The 18,761-nt window shown below is 43.4% G+C and overlaps 1 protein-coding gene and 1 non-coding gene across 4 annotated transcripts in view; both read left to right on the forward strand.

Annotated features, from left to right (window-relative positions):
- The first annotated feature begins 3,542 nt into the window (after positions 1 to 3,542).
- The window catches only part of LOC102998308 (zinc finger protein 791), a 50,261-nt gene continuing 35,042 nt past the window's right edge, over positions 3,543 to 18,761 (forward strand). The window contains exons 1-2 of one of the 3 annotated variants that reach the window (XM_007171933.2): positions 3,543 to 3,669; positions 7,490 to 7,534. In XM_007171933.2, the coding sequence (XP_007171995.1) occupies positions 7,517 to 7,534 (18 nt within the window). In that variant the 5' untranslated portion in view covers positions 3,543 to 3,669; positions 7,490 to 7,516. Of the gene's footprint in view, positions 3,670 to 6,161; positions 6,252 to 7,489; positions 7,535 to 18,761 lie in introns of those variants that run through there. The other 2 variants (XM_007171934.2, XM_007171932.2) reach the window with 2 other exon arrangements.
- LOC114236445 (U6 spliceosomal RNA) lies at positions 11,039 to 11,145 on the forward strand. The gene has a single exon (XR_003622405.1). It is a non-coding gene; the product is annotated as a U6 spliceosomal RNA (small nuclear RNA).

Below are 18,761 nucleotides of genomic sequence, written 5' to 3' on the forward strand. Positions count from 1 at the left end.
CCTGGTGGTCCAGTGGTTAGGACTCCGCGCTTTCACTGCTCGGGGCCTGGTTCGATCCCTGGTGGAAGAACTAAGATCCTGCAAGCTGGGCAATGCGACCAAAACACACACACACACACAAACACACACACACACACAAAACCCCCACAAAAACAAACAAAAAAAACACTATGGCAGTTCCTCAAAAATTATATTCAAAGTTACCATGTGATCCAGCAATACTGCTTCTGGGTATATACTCCCAGGACTCAGATATTTCTACACCCATGTTCACAGGAGTGTTATCCATGAGCCAAAAGGTGGTAGCAACTCATTTGTCCATCAAAAATGGATAACAGGGCTTCCCTGGTGGCGCAGTGGTTGAGAGTCTGCCTGCTAATGCAGGGGACACGGGTTCGAGCCCTGGCCTGGGAAGATCCCACATGCCGCGGAGCGGCTGGGCCCGTGAGCCACAACTGCTGAGCCTGCGCGTTTGGAGCCTGTGCTCCGCAACGAAAGAGGCCCGCGCATCGCGATGAAGAGTGGCCCCCGCTTGCCACAACTGGAGAAAGCCCTCGCACAGAAACGAAGACGCAACACAGCCAAAATCAATCAATCAATCAATCAATCAATCAAACATACGCATCTGATTCAAGATCCTCATTAAAAAAAAAAATGGATAACAAAATTTAGTATATACATAGAATGGAATTTTATTCAGATTTAGAAAGAAAGGAAATTCTAACATATGCTGTAACATGGGTGAAATGAGAACATCATGCTAAGTGAAATAAGCCAGTCAAAAATGGACAACTACTATATGAATCCACTTGTATGAAGTACCTAGAATAGTGAAATTCATAGAGACAGAAAGTAGAATGGTGGTTGGTAGGGCCTGGGGGAAAGGGAAGTGGGGAGATGTTGTTTCATATGTATAGATTTTCAGTTTTGAAAGACGAAAACACTTCTGAGATTGATTTCCCAATGTCAGTGTACTTCTCACTACTGAACTGGACATTTAAGATGTAAACTTCATAGTATGTGTTAAAAGTCAAAATTTTAAAGCAAGAGAGGGAAAACAGCCCACAGAATGGAAGAAAGTTTTGCAAATAAAATATCTAAGAGATTTGTATTGAAGGTATATAAAGAACACTAATAACTCAATAATAAGAAGTCAACTAACCCAATTTTAAAATATGAAAGAATGTAAATAGACATTTTTACCCACTACAGTCCTCCGCTCTACCAACTGAGCTATCGAAGGCTCCGATTAAATAGACATTTTTAAAGGAAAATGTACAAATGGTCAAGAACACATTAAAAGATGCTTGCACTAGCCATCAAAGAAATTCAAATCAAAACCCCAATGAGAGGGACTTCCCTGGTGGCGCAGTGGTTAAGACTCCATGCTCCCAATGCAGGGGGCTGGGGTTCGATCCCTGGTCAGGGAACCCACATGCATGCCACAACTAAGGAGCCCACCTGCTGCAAATAAGAGCCGGTGCAACCAAATAAATAAATATATTTTAAAAAATGAGATACCACTTCACAACCACTAGGATAGCTAGAGTTTAAAAAGTGAGATAATAAAAGTTTTGTGGATGATATGGGAAAATTGGAACCCTCAACCACTGCCGGTGGGAATATAAAATGGTGCAACGACTTTGGAAAACAAATCTGGCAATTCCTCAGAAATTAAACCTAGAATTACCATAGGACCGATCAATTCATTCCTAGATATATGCCCAATAGAAATGAAAATATGTCCAAACAAAAACTTGTACACGAAAGTTTATTGCAACATTATTCATGATAGTCAAAAGGTGGAAACAAACTAAATGTCCATTAAGGAATGAGTAAATAAAATGTGTTTTACGCATACAGTGGAATATTATTCAGCCATAAAGATGAATGAGGTATCCATACATGCTACCACATAGATGTTCCTTGAAAAAGTTATGCTAAGCAACTGAAGTTAATTACAAAGACAATACTTCATATGATTCCATTCGTATATAACTCCAGAACAGGGAAATCTATAGAAACAGAAAGATTAGAGGTTGCCTACAACTCTGGCTTGGAGGAGGAAGATGGGAAGATAGGGAAGTGATATTTAAAGGGTACCGGGGTTTCTTTTAGAGGTGACAAAAATGTTCAAAAATTGTGGTGCTGATTGAACATATCTGTGAATGTACTGAAAACCATTGACTTGTACACATTAAAGGGATGCAGTGTATGGTGTGTGTATTTTACCTCAATAAAACTATTCAGATAAATAAATGCAGTAGAAGTTTTGAGCCAATGTGTTAAGAATATTAAAAGTTTTCAAGTATATCCCACATATCCAAAACTTATTGTGTTTTCTTTTAATATATAATGTTCTATGTCAATTATACCTCGTTTTGGTTTTTTTTTTAATTTATTTTTGGCTGCATTGGGTCTTCTTTGCTGCCTGCGGGCTTTCTCTAGTTGCAGCACACGGACTTCTCACTGCAGTGTCTTCTCTTGTTGTGGAGCACGCGCTCTAGGCGCTCGGTTTTCACTAGTTGTGGCAAGTAGTCTTCAGTAGTTGTGGCGCAGGGGCTTAGTTGCTCTGCAGCACCAGGGATCGAACCTGTGCCCCCTGCATTGGCATGTGGATTCTTAACCACTGTGCCACCAGGGAAGTCCCCAAAACTTATTGTTTTTTGTTATATTGGTAAAAATAGTAACTAGGGGCTTCCCTAGTTGCACGCAGCACCGAAGACCCAATGCAGCCAAAAATAAACAAATTTATAAAAAAAAATAGTAACTGGATTGCCGTAGGGATATCATAGCCGTTTAATTTCAAAATTTCTAGGCACACACTCTGAAACTAAAATAAATTTCCTTCTAGCGTAAAATGTATACCTGAGAGTATTGTTGAACACATCTCACAAATTATGATTGGTGGGAGAAGAGTCCCTGTTCCCAGGCAAGGGCTGCAAGGTTCAAACGTCCCACCAGAGTCAAGTGCTTGGGAGGCCAGGGGATTCTCTAGCTAAAATACCACATGTGTGGCGAGGGAAAAGTGACGGCCTCAACGCTGTAAACAAAGATAAAAATGGAGCCAGACTCTTTATTACACATGGTGAGGTCATTTTTCAGTGTGTCTGTAAACAAGGGTCACAGTATCCTGAGTGGCCTCACAGCCTGTGCCAAGTATTGCCCCGTGGAGGACCGCAAACCCTCTTTTCCCAGTTGGCCTGACCAGGGCGCCCCTCTTGCTTTGGATAAGGATGTCGGTTGTTCCGGAATCTGACTCTGGAATTCCCTGAGCAGACCTGTGTCCCCACATTCTGAAAGATCTGAGGAAGACGCCACTGTCCCTCTAGGGCCAGTGACAAGTGTGGTTTAAAGGCAAACGTCGCTGGAAGGGACAAGTTCCCGCCCACTTGTGGAAACTGGTTCTGCTCAATCATGTGACCTCCTGACCCGTTGTCACTCAGCAGACAGGGGGGCGGGTGCTTGCGAACTGTCCAATCAGGGGCGCAGCAGGGGAAAGTGGGTGGGCCACGTTCTGCAAACTGCGTGGACGCTTGTGGCCACGCTTTGCGTGGAATCTCGTCTGCGTTTACGCGTCTCAGGTGTGTCCGCTGAAGCTTCAATATGTGCTGCAGGGGCCATGGGAGTCTGTGGGAAGACGCCGGAGGAGCCCGAAGCCGGGAAATGGTGAGTGTGCTGGGCCAGGTGTCCCAGGACAGGGAGGAGGGACAGTCTGAACCGGCCGTGGCGGGACGTGGGCCTCCCGGCGCGGTAAACTCAGGAGTCTGCGGACCCAAAATCGCAGGGGGCGCCGTTCAGACCTCATTCCCTCCGGCTGTCGCACTGGCGCGGCTGGGTCGGCAGCCGGGACCCCGGGCGTCCTGTCCCGTCACTGCAGGCGGTGACTTAAGCCTGGAGCCTCTCTGGGCAGCTCTGCGCCCGCAGCCCCGCGAGTCCTCTAGAATGTGTGGTAACCACGGGGAGGGTTATCAGGGGACAGTCGTGACTCCGTCTCCGTGGTTCGTGCGTGGGAGGAGCTGTGGTCTGTGGGGTCCCAGTTTCTCCTTTCTTCCCGGGGGGCACTCGTTTTCTCCTGAGTTTTCCAAATGTTTGGAGAGCAGGGTCTCAAATCCAGGATCCAGACTAATTCCCAGATTAGCTCTTCCTAAAACTGGCAATAAATCCCTAAATTTCCACATCCCTCCGTCATTCCCACAGCCAGCTTTTCGTCTTCAATTCGGAGCATCATTATCAACTCTTCGTTCTCCCTGGTGTATTTCAAACAGACCCAATATTTTAATTGTTTATCCTTTTTCTTTGTTTAAAAAAAATTTATTTATTTTTGGCTGTGTTGGGTCTTCGTTGCTGCACGCGGGCTTCCTCTAGTTGCGGCGAGCGGGGGCTACTCTTCGTTGCGGCGCACGGGCTTCTCATTGCAGTGGCTTCTCTTGTTGTGGAGCATGGGCTCTAGGCGCACAGGCTTCAGTAGTTGTGGCTCACAGGCTCAGTAGTTGTCGCTCGCCGGCCTTAGAGCACAGGCTCAGTAGTTGTGGTGCACGGGCTTAGTTGCTCTGCGACATGTGGGATCTTCCCGGACCAGGGCTCGAACCCGTGTCCACTGCATTGGCAGGCGGATTCTTAACCACTGCGCCACCAGGGAAGCCCCTATCCTTATTCTAAAGAGTCATGGGTGGCTCTTCTTTAAGGATTTATATTTGCTGTGGATATTTTCCATGAGAGGAAATCTGAGAATAAGCACCTGGAACTGAAACCAACCACCTGGAACTGAAACCGTGTAACTCAGATTGGGACTTGAACCCACTGTCTTTTAACTGAGATCTCACACCTGGTCTCAGGACTTAATGAAGCTCAGGTTCTTGATGTCTCATCGCAGAAAGAATTCAGTGAGAGACAAAGTGATAGGTAAGAAGTGGAGACACTCCACAGACAGAGTGTGGGCCATCTCAGAAGGTGAGAGTGGCACCAGGGTGTGGGGTTGGCCGTTTTTATAGGGGTGGATAATTTCATAGGCTAATGAGTGGGAGGGGTATTCCAGCTATTTTGGAGAAGGGGTGGGGATTTCCAGGAATTGGGCCACCACCCACTTTTTGACCTTTATGCTTGGCCTTGGAACTGTCATGGCACCTGTGACTGTGTTACAATGAGTGTATACTGAGGCTCAAGGTCTAGTGGAAGTCAACTTGTCTGCCATCTTGGACCTATTCTGTTCTAATCAGTTTATGTCGTGTCCTCAGGCTATGTCATTCTTTTAAAGGTTGTGCAGTGACCCCTTCCCTCCTGTTTCAGAACTACATTATATGAAATCCTTGTGCCTCTCCTCGAGGGTCTTTCCTGGGCACAGACATCCTATGGGTAGTCCTTTGGGTAGAGTTTCCTCTTTGGAAACGTTCCTGGGTGTTCTCTCCTGTCAGCACTTCCCCTCCCTGGGTTTGTCACCCTGGAAAGATATATTCATGTATGTGAGCCTCAGTTATTCAAAAAATTAAAATTTATGTAAGCATTGGAGGTTGAACGATAGCATTTTCCAAAGAGGCAAGAAATAGGTGAGTTTCAGAAAAAAGAAAATATTCTTGTATTACATTGCGTTAACAATTCTTGTTTCTTTTTTCTTCCCTCCCTGAGCAGGTGTAGTAATATCCTGAGGTCTGTTCTTTTTGTTTTGGGTTTTTTTGTGGGGGCGGAGGGTTGTTCAAATGCAATTCCAGGGCTTAGGCTTAAGGTGTTCAAGTACAGTTTTTAAAAATTTTTTATTGAAATATAGTTGATTTACAATGTGTTAGTTTTAGATGTACAGTCAAGTGATTCAGTCATATATATACATATATATGTGTATATTTATATGTGAATATATGTATATATACTTTTTAGATGCTTTTCCATTACAGGTTATTGATATTGAGTATAGTACCCTGTGCTATACAGTAGGTCCTTGTTAGTTATCTGTTTTATATATAGTAGTGTGTATATTTTAATCCCAAACTCCTAATTTACCCCCCCCAATTGTGTTTTTATAAAACAATTTCTTGCTGTGGAAATAATAATTAATTAATATCATTATTTTCTGAGAGTAATATGCGTTTTCTTGTTGAACTAGAAAAATGCCTTACAATTTTCTTCCCTCCTTTCTACATAAACACGAGGTTTGTGTGATTTTGCTGGATTCTTCAACCACTGGGGTCATTTAAAATAGCATCGTGTGGTCCAAAGCAATGTGACTGGGAGCAGAGGCCTGAGGTCAGTGACTCAAGGTGAGGCCCCCTTGAGGCTGCAAAGGGAAGTACTTGAAGGCCCAGCTGGTTCTTCTTGGAGAGCCCAGCAGGTGTCCTACCTGCTCACACCCACCATGGAAGGAGTCTTTAAGCTGAGAGAAGCTACAGAGCCCTGGAAAGCTGGGGATACAAGTGCACATGGCAGAAAGGGTTTGGGGGGAGATGGGTTGGTGATGCCCCTTTTGAGGTTGTAACCGTGGTTTCCCCGGGTCTGTTTCTAGGTATAGGCTGGAGTTGTTGGGGTTTTTTAAATATAAATTTATTTATTTATTTATTTATTTATTTATTTATTTATTTATTTATTTTTGGCTGAGTTGGGTCTTTGTTGCTGCGCACAGGCTTTTCTCTAGTTGCGGCAAGCGGGGGCTACTCTTCGTTGTGGTGCACGGGCTTCTCATTGTGGTGGCTTCTCTTGTTGTGGAACACGGGCTCTAGGCGCATGGGCTTCAGTAGTTGTGGCTTGCAGGCTCTAGAGTGCAGGCTCAGTAGTTGTGGCGCGTGGGCTTAGTTGCTCCACGGCATGTGGGATCTTCCCGGGCCAGGGCTCAAACCCGTGTCTCCTGCATTGGCAGGCGGATTCTTAACCACTGCACCACCAGGGAAGCCCTAGGTTGGAGTTTTGCATCCACAGTGTAGCTGCGCTCAGAGTGTAATTTGTTTACATTGAGAAAGTCTGTGACAGGAGTTCTGTGTCCTGGGTTAGGAGTCATGAATTTGGGAGTTCTTTTGGGTCAGAATCTTAAACTGAATTCTGCTGAGAGTTTTCTCACTGTGGGAATGGAAGCCTGAAAAAGGGAGTGGTTCCAGTATTCCCCAGGGAGAGGAGGGCGTGTGGCACTCCCAGAGTCCATCCCTGTGGCTGCTCAGGTGTCCCCACCCTCCTTCACCAGGGACTGACCTGGTCCCGTGGTTCTATCTCAACCAGGAGAGCCTAGTGTGTGTTAAACTTTCATACAGGCTCCTTCTGTCCTGTGGGACGCTGGCTGCTTATCTGTGCTGATTCCAATATTTGTGTCTCTTTCCTCTGGATTCTTTTATCCATTGAATAGTGCAGCCCTTTGGCTGTAGTTTCCCTTAGCACTTTGTAATTAATTCCCTGTGTGGGAAATAATATTTTTAGTTTCTTGGGCTTAAAGAAAAATCTAAGTTGATTGAGAGATATGATGTCGGTAAGGCAAGAAAATTGTGGAACTAAATAGAATTTTTGTTCCTTTTAGGGAAGAGAACCTCAAGATGTGAGATGAATGTGTTTACGTTTTCAGGTATGTGTTCCATTTTACATCAGTGTTTGTGTATGTCCTTAGAGAATATTGAAAATTAAAAGGCTAAAGCAGGGAACTCCCTGGCAGTCCAGTGGTTAGGACTCGGGGCTTTCACTGCTGGTTCAGTCCCTGGTCAAGGAACTAAGATCCCGCAAGCCGTGCAGCACAGCCAAAAAAAAAGCTAAAGCAATTGATGTGAGGACAGCTAATCAAAGCTTACATAAATCTTTGAAAATTCTACTGCATTTAAAGAACTAAACCCAAACCCCTGTTGCATTATAATGTTATATTGATTTCTGAAAATACCACCCTCCCCCATGTGAGATACAGGGAAGGGACAAACTAGGATGCACCTGGTCATTTTAGTTAGCAAGGGATTTGAAAATTATGGTTTATACTTTTGTAACCATTCGTGTTCAAAGGAATTAAATCTTAACAATAGTTTCCTATGTACAAAAGTTAAAATTAAAGAAAGACTATTAAATAGTAACACAGGGTGTATATACTTTGCTTATTTTCAATAAACCTGTGAGATACAAAAGCCTAACTTAAGCAAAGTCACTGCCCACCTATCCTGGTCCCCTCCAGCATTGTTACTCCAGCCACTGCAAATACACAGTTTTAATCATTTCTTGAGCTTCCTGTTAATGTTTCTTTATATAAAAACAAGCCATTGTGAATTCATATTTTTCATACCCAAGTTTGTCCTTATAATGAGTAGTCAGACTCCACATTTTTTTTAAAGAAATTCACGGTCTTTTATTTATTTATTTATTTATTTATTTATGACTGTGTTGGGTCTTCGTCTCTGTGCGAGGGCTTTCTCTAGTTGCGGCAAGTGGGGACCACTCTTCATCGCGGTGCGCGGGCCTCTCACCATCGCGGCCTCTCTTGTTGCGGGGCACAGACTCCAGACGCGCAGGCTCAGTAATTGTGGCTCACGGGCCCAGTTGCTCCGTGGCATGTGGGATCTTCCCAGACCAGGGCTCGAACCCGTGTCCCCTGCATTGGCAGGCAGACTCCCAACCACTGCGCCACCAGGGAAGCCCCAGACTCCACATTTTTAAAACTTGATTAAAGTATAGTTGGTATACAATGTTGTGTTAATTTCTGCTGTACAGCAAAGTGATTCAGTTATACATATATACATTCTTTTTCATATTCTTTTCCGTTATGGTTTATCACAGGATATTGAATATAGTTCCCTGTGTTACACAGTAGGACCTTGTTGTTTATCCGTTCTATATATCACAGCTTGCGTCTGCTCATCCCACACTCCCAGTCCTTTCTTCCCCCAACCCCCCTCCCCCTTGGCAACCACAAGTCTGTTCTCTGTGTTTGTACAGACTCCACGTTTTTTGATGTTTACCGACAGCTTACGCCTCCCTTCTCTCTTCCCCTTGTGTCCACGCCCGGAAAAGCCGATAACAAAGTCTGTAGTCCTCTGGCATCAGTTTCACATTCCAGCCACACAAGCCCCTGTCTGTGTGCAGAACTCTTATCCTGGCCCAACCCCCGACAAAGATTCTTTGCTTGACCAGAGAATCTTTGGTTCTGACCCTAAACCTTCTCCCGGGCCTATCTGTGTAGTTCCTTGTGAAATCCAGTTTTACCAGAAACCCTGCTGCGTCAGTTAAACCAGAATTCCCCAGCTCCCCATGTCTGATCGCCTTCTGTATCTGATTGGGTTCCTACATTGCCACCATTGCTCAGGTGATCTGTGATCACCCTGGCCTGACTTCAGTAAGAATCCTGTTAGGTCAGTTTATCCAGACCCACTAATCCCTGGTTTTTCTTTTAGTAATTTTCCATCCACTGACCCCCCCCCCCGCAAATTGCTCTCTGGCCATGAATTCCCACTTCCACATGCTGTATTCAGAGTTGAGCCTAGTCTCATTTCTCCCCAGCTGTGAAATCCCATCGCAGTGGTCTCTGTACCTGTCCCAGGGGTTCTGGATAAAATCTGCTTTACCTCTTTGACAAGTGTCACTGAATATTTTTTCTTTAAGGTCCCCTAGCCATGATAAAAATCCAGGCCAGGCTCCTTTCCTTGCTTTCTGAAGCCATTTCAGAGCTGCTTGAGAGGCCAGCCCTGCCCTCCCCCCAAGACCTCAATTACGTGGGTCATAGACTTTTTTTTTTTTTTTTTGGCCCCACCGGGTGGCATGCGGGATCCTAGTTCCCTGACCAGGGATCGAACCTATGCCCCCTGCATTGGGAGAGCGGAGCCTTAACCACTGGACCACCAGGGAAGTCCCGGTCATAGGCTTTTTCCTACCCTGAGTGTGTGTGTATTTGCATGACACACCAGCATCAGTCTCAACATGGAAATCACACCTGTGCAGGTGGCAAGAACAACTGGTGTGGTGAGCAGCATGGCCAGACATGACCACCACCCGTGGGTCTGTCTTCTCTTGCTCTGACTCGCTCACCTGCTCTGCTGTCTGATGGCGGCCGGTGCCGTGGGCTGCTGGGTGCCGGGGACCTCGTGCTGTGAGCTGTGCTGCCTGTGTTGCGTTGTTGACCATACCAAGCCTCAGTTTTAGATTCAGCCTACCAGAGTTGGCAGTTTCAAGAATTCCTAGGCTTTGGGGAGCAGCAGTATGGGATGGGCGCCCTCCTTGTATTAGTCCTGGGTTGATACCTTTGCCAGGATTTATCTGTGTGTTAGAGTGAAGCTGTGACACAGGCAGGCTTGGCCCCGACATACCCCAGTGAGGGGTGAGAGAGAGAGACTATGCCCTGTGCAAGAGGAGGCTCCACTGAGTGTTGCTTTTGAAAGAACAGTCATTTAAAAAGACAGAAAAAAAGAAGAGAGGGGGAAAGGCAGCCAATAGATGGCAGGCTGAATCTGCCCTCCTAATACCAGGGGGCGCACCAGGACCCTTAAGGACCTCTGCTGCTGGCCCTGTCTCTACTGCAACAAAGCTCCTGACCCTCAGAGTTACAGGCGACAACACCCATGGCATCCTTGTGGCACAGCCAAGGGATTAGTTCAAACTGACTTAAACCTAGGGTCCTTAAACCCTATAAAGCAACCCGTTGTCCTGGAGGAGACCCCTATTCCTCATGGCACTAATGTGAGGCCCTCTGGAGGGAAAAATTTTATAAATACCAGGGTAGAGAGGTCACCCTCTCCCCCGAAGTATATACAGTGACCGAAAAGCTGAAACAGGGAAGGACAGGAGAGAGGAAATAAGTGAAAAAATACTGAAACAAAGGTCCACAATTTAACCCAACTGGAAATCTAAAATACAGAATTTACACAACAGAAAAGATAAAGGGGCACTGTTTGGTTTCTGGGGCCTCTACAACATAGTTTCTGAATTAATTTTGTCATCTGCTATGTTGCATTGATTCACAAACCTTCATGCAAATAATACTGGGTCTCAAGTTACAGTTATATTAGGATCCCACTAAACTTAAGCAAGGTAAGATAATCTCTAAGATGATCTAAGATTCCCAATAATCTTAGAGGAGTTACTGAATATAAAGTAGGGGACAGTGCTCGTTTCGGCAGCACATATACTAAAATTGGAATGATACAGAGAAGATTAACATGGCCCCTGCGCAGGGATGACATGCAAATTCGTGAAGCGTTCCATATTTAAAAAAAAAAAAAATTACCAAAGCTATAAGACCCACTGATAGACAGTAAACTTTACTATGTTAATAAAAACTACATGTGCTATATCGCACATTTAAAAAATATTTTGATAACTATATTTCTACATAATTTGTTTCCTTTATAATTCTATGTATTATTTTGCAATAAAAACATTATTCCAAAAATATATAAATATTTAAAAAATAAAATAGGAGGCAAATAAGCATGTCTCACCTTAACCATCCGCCAACTTGCCTAAAGACCCCATGGTCATAGGATTCATTTGTCCTAAAGTATCCTATAGTGAACAGGAAAGCTCTGAACTAATGATTCACAAATTAAAATTAAATAATTTTTTAAAATACATTTATTTATTTATTTATTTTTGACTGCGTTGGGTCTTCGTTGCTGCACGTGGGCTTTCTCTAGTTGCAGCGAGTGGGGACTACTCTTCATTGTGGTGTGCGGGCTTCTCATTGCAGTGGCTTCTCTCATTGCGGAGCATGGGCTCTAGGCACACGGGCTTTGGTAGTTGTGGCACACGGGCTCAGTAGTTGTGGCTCACAGGCTCTAGAGCGCAGGCTCAGTAGTTGTGGCACATGGGCTTAGTTGCTTTGTGGCATGTGAGATCTTCCCAGATCAGGGCTCGAACCCGTGTCCCTTGCATTGGCAGGCAGATTCTTAACCACTGCGCCACCAGGGAAGTCCTTAAATAATGTTTTTGCCAATTCCAAATTGGCTTGACAAAATGGGACCCCACAGATTTATCCCCCAGGTAAATAATAAAATATGTGCCAAAGTAAATTAAACAGGGCTTTGAAGGATTGAAAACCATTACAAAAAATTATTTCGTGAAGAGGTGATTACTCGCAGCGCTTCTCCTTTACACAGCTGAATTTGGCCTGTTCTAAAACATGAAAAGAAGGAATGGCACTTGGTACAACCACTATGGAAAACATTATGGAGGTTCCTTAAAAAACTAAAAGTAGAACTAACATATGATCCAGCAACCCCATTCCTGTGCATATATCTGGAGAAAATCATAATTCGAAAAGATACGTGCATCCCAGTGTTCACTGCAGCACTATTTACAGTAGCCAAGCCATGGAAACAATCTAAATGTCTATCAACAGAGGAATGGATAAAGAAGATGTGGTACATATATACAGTGGAATATTACTCAGCCATAAAAAAGAATGAAATAATGCCATTTGCAGCAGCATGGATGGACCTAGAGATTGTCATACTAAGTGAAGTAAGTCAGACAGAGAAAGACAAATATCATAATTTTTAAAAATGATACAAATGAACTTATTTACCAAACAGAAACAGACTTACAGATATTGAGAGCAAACTTATGGTTACCAAAGGGGAATCGTTGGGGGGAGGGATAAATCAGGAGCTTGGGATTTACATATACTACTATATGTAAGACAGATAACCAACAAGGACCTACTGTATAGCACAGGGAACTCTATTCAATATTGTGTGATAACCTATATGAGAAAAGAATCTGAAAAAGAATGAATATATCATATGTATAATTGAATCACCTTGCTATACACCTGAACTAACACAACATTGTAAATCAACTATACTTCAATAAAATTAAAAAAAAAAAAAAAAAGGAATGAATGACACCTCACAGTGGATTACCTTGAGTTTGTGGTCTCACCACACAAACCCCTGTACCCAGTACCCAACATTGTGGAAATCACTGACTCTATCCAGTCAGCAGCTGGTAAATATCCTGCTCTCACGGATTTGGTTAAGTCTGTTGTGTTCAGTGCCTGTTTCAACTGTCTCTCAGCTTCAGTTGGCCTTTACCTCTTAAGGGATGTGATACACTTTTACCTGGTTAACCTTGGGGAACCTGAACACCACTGTCACTGCACACAGTCTCTGCGGGCAGGATGTGAGCTGTATCGACCTTGCTCTGGGAGCACAGGTATGACATTACATTAATGACATTCTCCTCTGAGGAAGTTCATTTGGGGACATACAAATACTGCAAAAAGGAGCTCACGGAAAGTGGATGGGTCATTAGCCCATCCATAAATAAGGCCCTGACACTGGTTAAATTCCTAAAAATTACATGGTAAACAAGGGGCTGTTCCCTCCCTGACACCATGAAGAAATAGCTGTTGTCCCTCTTAGCACTCACAGCATCTCCTCGGTTGTTTTTGTGTTTGGAAGGCAACATATTCTTTCCTTACAAACTTTACTTCTATGCAAGGAACTCCCCTCCTTGGCCCACACTTTATGCCATTAGAGCTGTAATTACCACCAGGTACTGGGCTCTCCTGAAAACAGAGGATCTCCCAGGACCTGAGCATGTGGCCCTCCACCCAGCTGTCCATTGTGCCTTCAGTCCTGGAAACAGCCCGCCATGAGCTCAGCATGGCTACTGAGACCTCCTTGAGACATGACCGAGCGCAACCTGAGCCCTCTGGCATAGCCTGCCTTCAGGAGGGGGCACCCTCCCCCTCAGTCCCTTTCTAGATGCCACAGTTCTGGAAGAGGTCTCTTCACCATTCACTATGATGTTGCCTATAGGCTTGTCATGTATGGTTTTTATTATGTTGAGGTATATTCGTTCTATACCTAATTTGTTTAGAGTTTTTATCACAAAAGGATGTTAATTGTCAAATGCTTTTTCTGCATCTGTTGAGGTGATCATATAATTTTTTTCCTTTATTTAGTTAATTTGGTGTAACACATTTATTGATTTGCATATGTGGAACCATCCTTGCATCCCAGGGATAAATCCAACTTGATCATGTTGTATAAGCCTTCTAATGTGCTGTGAATTTGGTTTCTTTTATTTTGTAGAGGATTTTTACATCTATGTTCATCAGGGGTATTGGCTTGTTATTTCCTATTCTTGTAGTGTCCTTGTCTGGCTTTGGTATCGGTAATGCTGGCCTCATAAAATGAGTTTGGAGGTGTTTCCTTCTCTCTGAGTTGTTGCAAGAGTTTGAGAAGAGTTGGTATTAATTCTTCTTTAAATCTTTGGTAGAATTCAGCAGTGAAGCCATCTGGTCCTGGACTTTCCTTTGTTGGGAGGCTTTTGATTACTGATTCAACCCCCTTACTCCTTATTTAGCGATTCAGATTTTCTGTTTTTGTGATCCAGTCACAGTAGGTTGTATGTTTATAAGAATTTTTTTTAATTTATTTATTTATTTACTTTTGGCTGCATTGGGTCTTCATTGGGTTGCGCGGGCTTCTCATTGCAGTGGCTTCTCCTGTTGCGGAGCACGGGCTTTAGGCTCGAGGGCTTTAGTAGTTGTGGCTCTCGGGCTCTAGAGCACAGGCTCAGTTGTAGCACACGGGCTTAGTTGCTCCCCGGCATGTGGGATCTTCCCGGACCAGGGCTCGAACCCGTGTCCCCCGCATTGGCAGGCGGATTCTTAACCACTGCGCCACCTGGGAAGCCCTGTTTATAAGAATTTATTAATACCTCTACGTCAGGGATCCCCAACCCCCGGGCCATGGACCGATATCGGTCAGTGGCCTTTTAGGAACTGGGCCGCACAGCAGGAGGTGAGCGGCAGGCAAGCGAGCGAAGCTTCATCTGTATTTACAGCCGCTCCGCATGGCTCACATTACAGCCTGAGCTCCGCCTCCTGTCAGCATTATGGTGAGTTGTATAATTATTTCATTATATATTACAATGTAATAATAATAGAAATAAAGTGCACAATAAATGTAATGTGCTTGAATCATCCTGAAACCATCCCCCCCACCCCCAGGCGGTGGAAAAATTGTCTTCCATGAAACCGGTCCCTGGTGCCAAAAAGGTTGGGAACCGCTGCTCTAGGTTATCCAATTTATTAGCATATAATTGTTCATAGTAATTTTTTATGATCCCTTATATTCCTGTTGCACCCCATATAATTTATCCTGTTTCATTTCTGATTTTATTAATTTGAATCTTTTCTCGTTTTTCTTAGTCTAGCTAATGGTTTGTCTATCTTTTTTTTTTTTTTTTTGGTTTGTCTATCTTTTCAAACAACCAATTCTTAGTTACTTTGATTAGTTTTATACTTTCATGTGTTTTCACGTTACTAATTAGCATCCTTTCATTTCAGTTTGAGGAAATCCCTATAGCATTTCTTGTAAAGCAGGTGTAGTGGTGAACTCCCTCAGCTTTTGTTTGTTTGCGAAGTCTTTGTTTCCTTCATTTCTTCTTTTTTTTTAATAAATTTATCCATTTATTTATTTTTGGCTGCATTGGGTCTTTGTTACTGTGTGCAGGTTTTCTCTAGTTGCAGCGAGCAGGGGCTACTCTTTGTTGTGGTGCGTGGGCTTCTCATTGCGGTGGTTTCTCTTGTTGCGGAGCATGGGCTTCAGTAGTTGTGGCACGTGGGCTCAGTAGTTGTGACGCACGGGCTTACTTGCTCCGCAGCATGTGGGATCTTCCTGGACCAGGGCTTGAACCCGGAACCCCTGCATTGGCAGGCGGATTCTCAACCACTGCACCACCAGGGGAGCCCTGTTTCCTTCATTTCTGAAGGACAGCTTTGGTGAATAAAGCTTTCTTGGTTGGCAGTTTCTTTCTTTCAGCTCTTTACATATGTCATGCCACTCTCTTATGGCCTCATGGTTTCTGCTGAGAAATTTGTTGATAGTCTATTGGGGTTTCCTTTATGTGATGTATCACCTTCCTCCAGTTACTTTCAAAATTCTCTTTCTTTGATTTTTAATAATTCAATTATAATGCATCTTTATGAAGTCTTCTTTGGGTTTAACCTGTTTAGAGATATTTGAGCTTTAGGTACCTGGATGTCCATATCTTTCCGAATATTTGGGAAGTTTCCAGTCATCATTTCTTTAACTAGGCTTTCTACCCTTCTCCCTCTTTTCTCCTTATAGGCATTCCATAATGTGTATATTATTTCTTTTGCTGGTGTCCTCTAATTCCCATAAACTTTCTTCATTCCTTTTCATCCTTTTTTCTTCCTCTTTTCTCCTCTAACTGAATAATTTCAAATGAACAGTCTTCACGTTCACAGATTCTTTTATCTGATTCATCAAGTCAGTTCTTGAAGCTGTATTTCATTTTTCAATTCATTTATTGTACTCTTCAGCACCAGAATTTCTGTTTGGTTCTTTGTGATTTCTGTCTATCAGTCGAACATCTCCTTTTGTTCATGTATTGTTTATTTTGTTGAGTTGACTGTATGTATTCTTATGAAGCTCCCTGAGCTTCCTTTGAACAATTATCTTAAATTCTTCATTAGGCAATTTCTAGACCTCCATTTCTGTGGAATAGGTTACCAGAAAATTATTGAGTTTCCTTGTTGTCATTTTTCTGTGTGTGTGTGTGTGTGTGTGTGTGTGTTCCTTGAGGTTTTGCATTGCTGTGTTCACATGTGAAGGAGCAGTCAATTCCTCCACTGACTGGTTTTGGGAAAGAAACACTTTTCACCAGTCAGCCCAGCTGGGAATTCTGTGATTCTGTCAGACCTTATCTATGAATGCACCCGCCTCACACCTCTTGTTCCCTCTTTAGCAGGGATTCTTAAGATTGTATGCCTTCCTTTGTTTTTTTTGTTTTTCTTGTCTGCACCCCTCGGCATGCAGGATCTTAGTTCCCCAGCCAGGGATTGAACCTGTGCCCCCTGCAGTGGAAGCTTGGAGTCCTAACCCCTGGACCACCAGGGAATTCCCTGTATGCCTTCTTTTGATCCCTCACAACCAGGCGGGGTACTGAGAGCCTCCCATTTGTTTTCCTGAGATATAGTCCCCTGAAATGCTTGTCTTCTTCCATCCCACTGAGTTGAGCCAGCTGAATGCATGTGCTTACAAGACAGGGGAGAGGCTTTCCCTCACTGTCTGGAGCACATACATGGAGCAGGCTATGGGGTGGGAGGGTCAGGTGTGCAGAGCATTGGGTGTGCCCATGCACCAGACAGGAGTGTCTGCAGATGTCACAGATACAGAGAACAGACTGTGGTTGCCGGGGGCGGTGGGGGGGGGGGTCGGTGGGAAGGAAGGATTGGGAGTTTGGGATTAGCAGATGCAAACTATTATATATAGGATAGATAAGCAACAAGGTCCTACTGTATAGCACAGGAAACTATATTCAAAATCCTGTAATAAACCATAATGGAAAAGAATATGAAAAAGAATATATATGTATAACTGGGTCACTTTGCTGTACAGCAGAAATTAAACACAACACAGTAAATCGACTATACTTCAATAAAATTAAAAGAAATATATATGTGGCTATGCCAGTTTTCTTTTGTTCAGTGTTGGCATGGTATATCCTTCTCCACCCTTTACTTTTTTTTTTTTTTTTTTTGGCTGCACCGGATCTTAGCTGTGGCGTGCTTGATCTTTAGTTGCAGCATGCGTGCTCTTAGCTGCGCCACACGGGCTTCTTCGCTGTGGCATGGCATGCGGGCTCTAGTTCCCCGACCAGAGATCGAACCCGGGCCCCCTGCACTGGGAGCACAGAGTCTTACCCACTGGACGACCAGGGAGGATCTTAAAGAAGGTCCTTACTTTTAATTTATCTGTGTCTTTATATCTAAACTGATTCTTGCAGACAACATGTAATTGTTATTTTGTTATTCACTTGACAATTTCTGTCTTTCATTTCTTGTATTTAGACCATTGATGTTTAAGGTGATTATTGATAGAGTGGATCAATATCTACCATATTTCTACTCTTTTCTATTTGTTACCTTTGTTCTTGTTTCTTCATTCTCTTCCACCTTTCTTCTGTTTTCTCTACGTTTTATTGAGTATTTTATGTGGTTCCATTTTTTTTCTCCTCTTCTGGCTTACTATTATACGCTTTTCAGTAGTTGCCCATGAGTTTGCAATATACATTTACAACTAACTTTGTCCTCTCTGAAGTAACAGTATACCATCACTTCAGTGGATGTGCAGTTTTCTCATAACAGAGTATTCCAATTCCTCCTCCCTGCCCTTGTACCATTGCTATCATTCATTTCATTTATCCATAAGCTATAATTACTGAATATATAGTTGCTGTTATGATTTTGAACAAAGTGTTTTCTGTCAGAATACATAAAAATAACAGAAATAAATCATTTTATTTTACCTTCATTTATTCCTTCTCTAACACTCTTCCTTTCTTCATCATTACCTTCTTCCTGACAAATTTCTTTTTTTTTTAATATTTATTTATTTATTTGGCTGCACTGGGTCTTAGTTGCGGCATGTGGGATCTTTGTTGCCACGTGCAGGATCTTCATTGTGGCATGCGGGATCTTTAGTTGCAGCATGCAGGATCTTAGTTGCAGCATGCGGGATCTAGTTCCCAGGCCAGGGATCGAACCCCGGACCCCCTGCATTGGGAGCATGGAGTTCTTAACCACTGGACCCCCAGGGAAGTCCCTGACAAATTTCTTTTAACAGTTTTTGCAAAGCAGGTGTGCTGATAACAAATTCCCTTGATCTTTGTTTGTCTCAGAAAGTCTTGATTTCTCTCTCACCTTGGAAGGATAATTTTGCTCGACACAGAATTCTAGTTGGGTGGTTTTTCTTTCAGCACTTTATGTCACGAAACTCTTTTCCTGCTTACATGGTTTCTGAAAAGAAGTTTGATTTCATTCTTATCCTTGTTTTTCTATACCTGAT

Source organism: Balaenoptera acutorostrata, chromosome 2 (assembly GCF_949987535.1).
Source record: "Balaenoptera acutorostrata chromosome 2, mBalAcu1.1, whole genome shotgun sequence".
Taxonomy (NCBI): Eukaryota; Metazoa; Chordata; class Mammalia; order Artiodactyla; family Balaenopteridae; genus Balaenoptera; species Balaenoptera acutorostrata.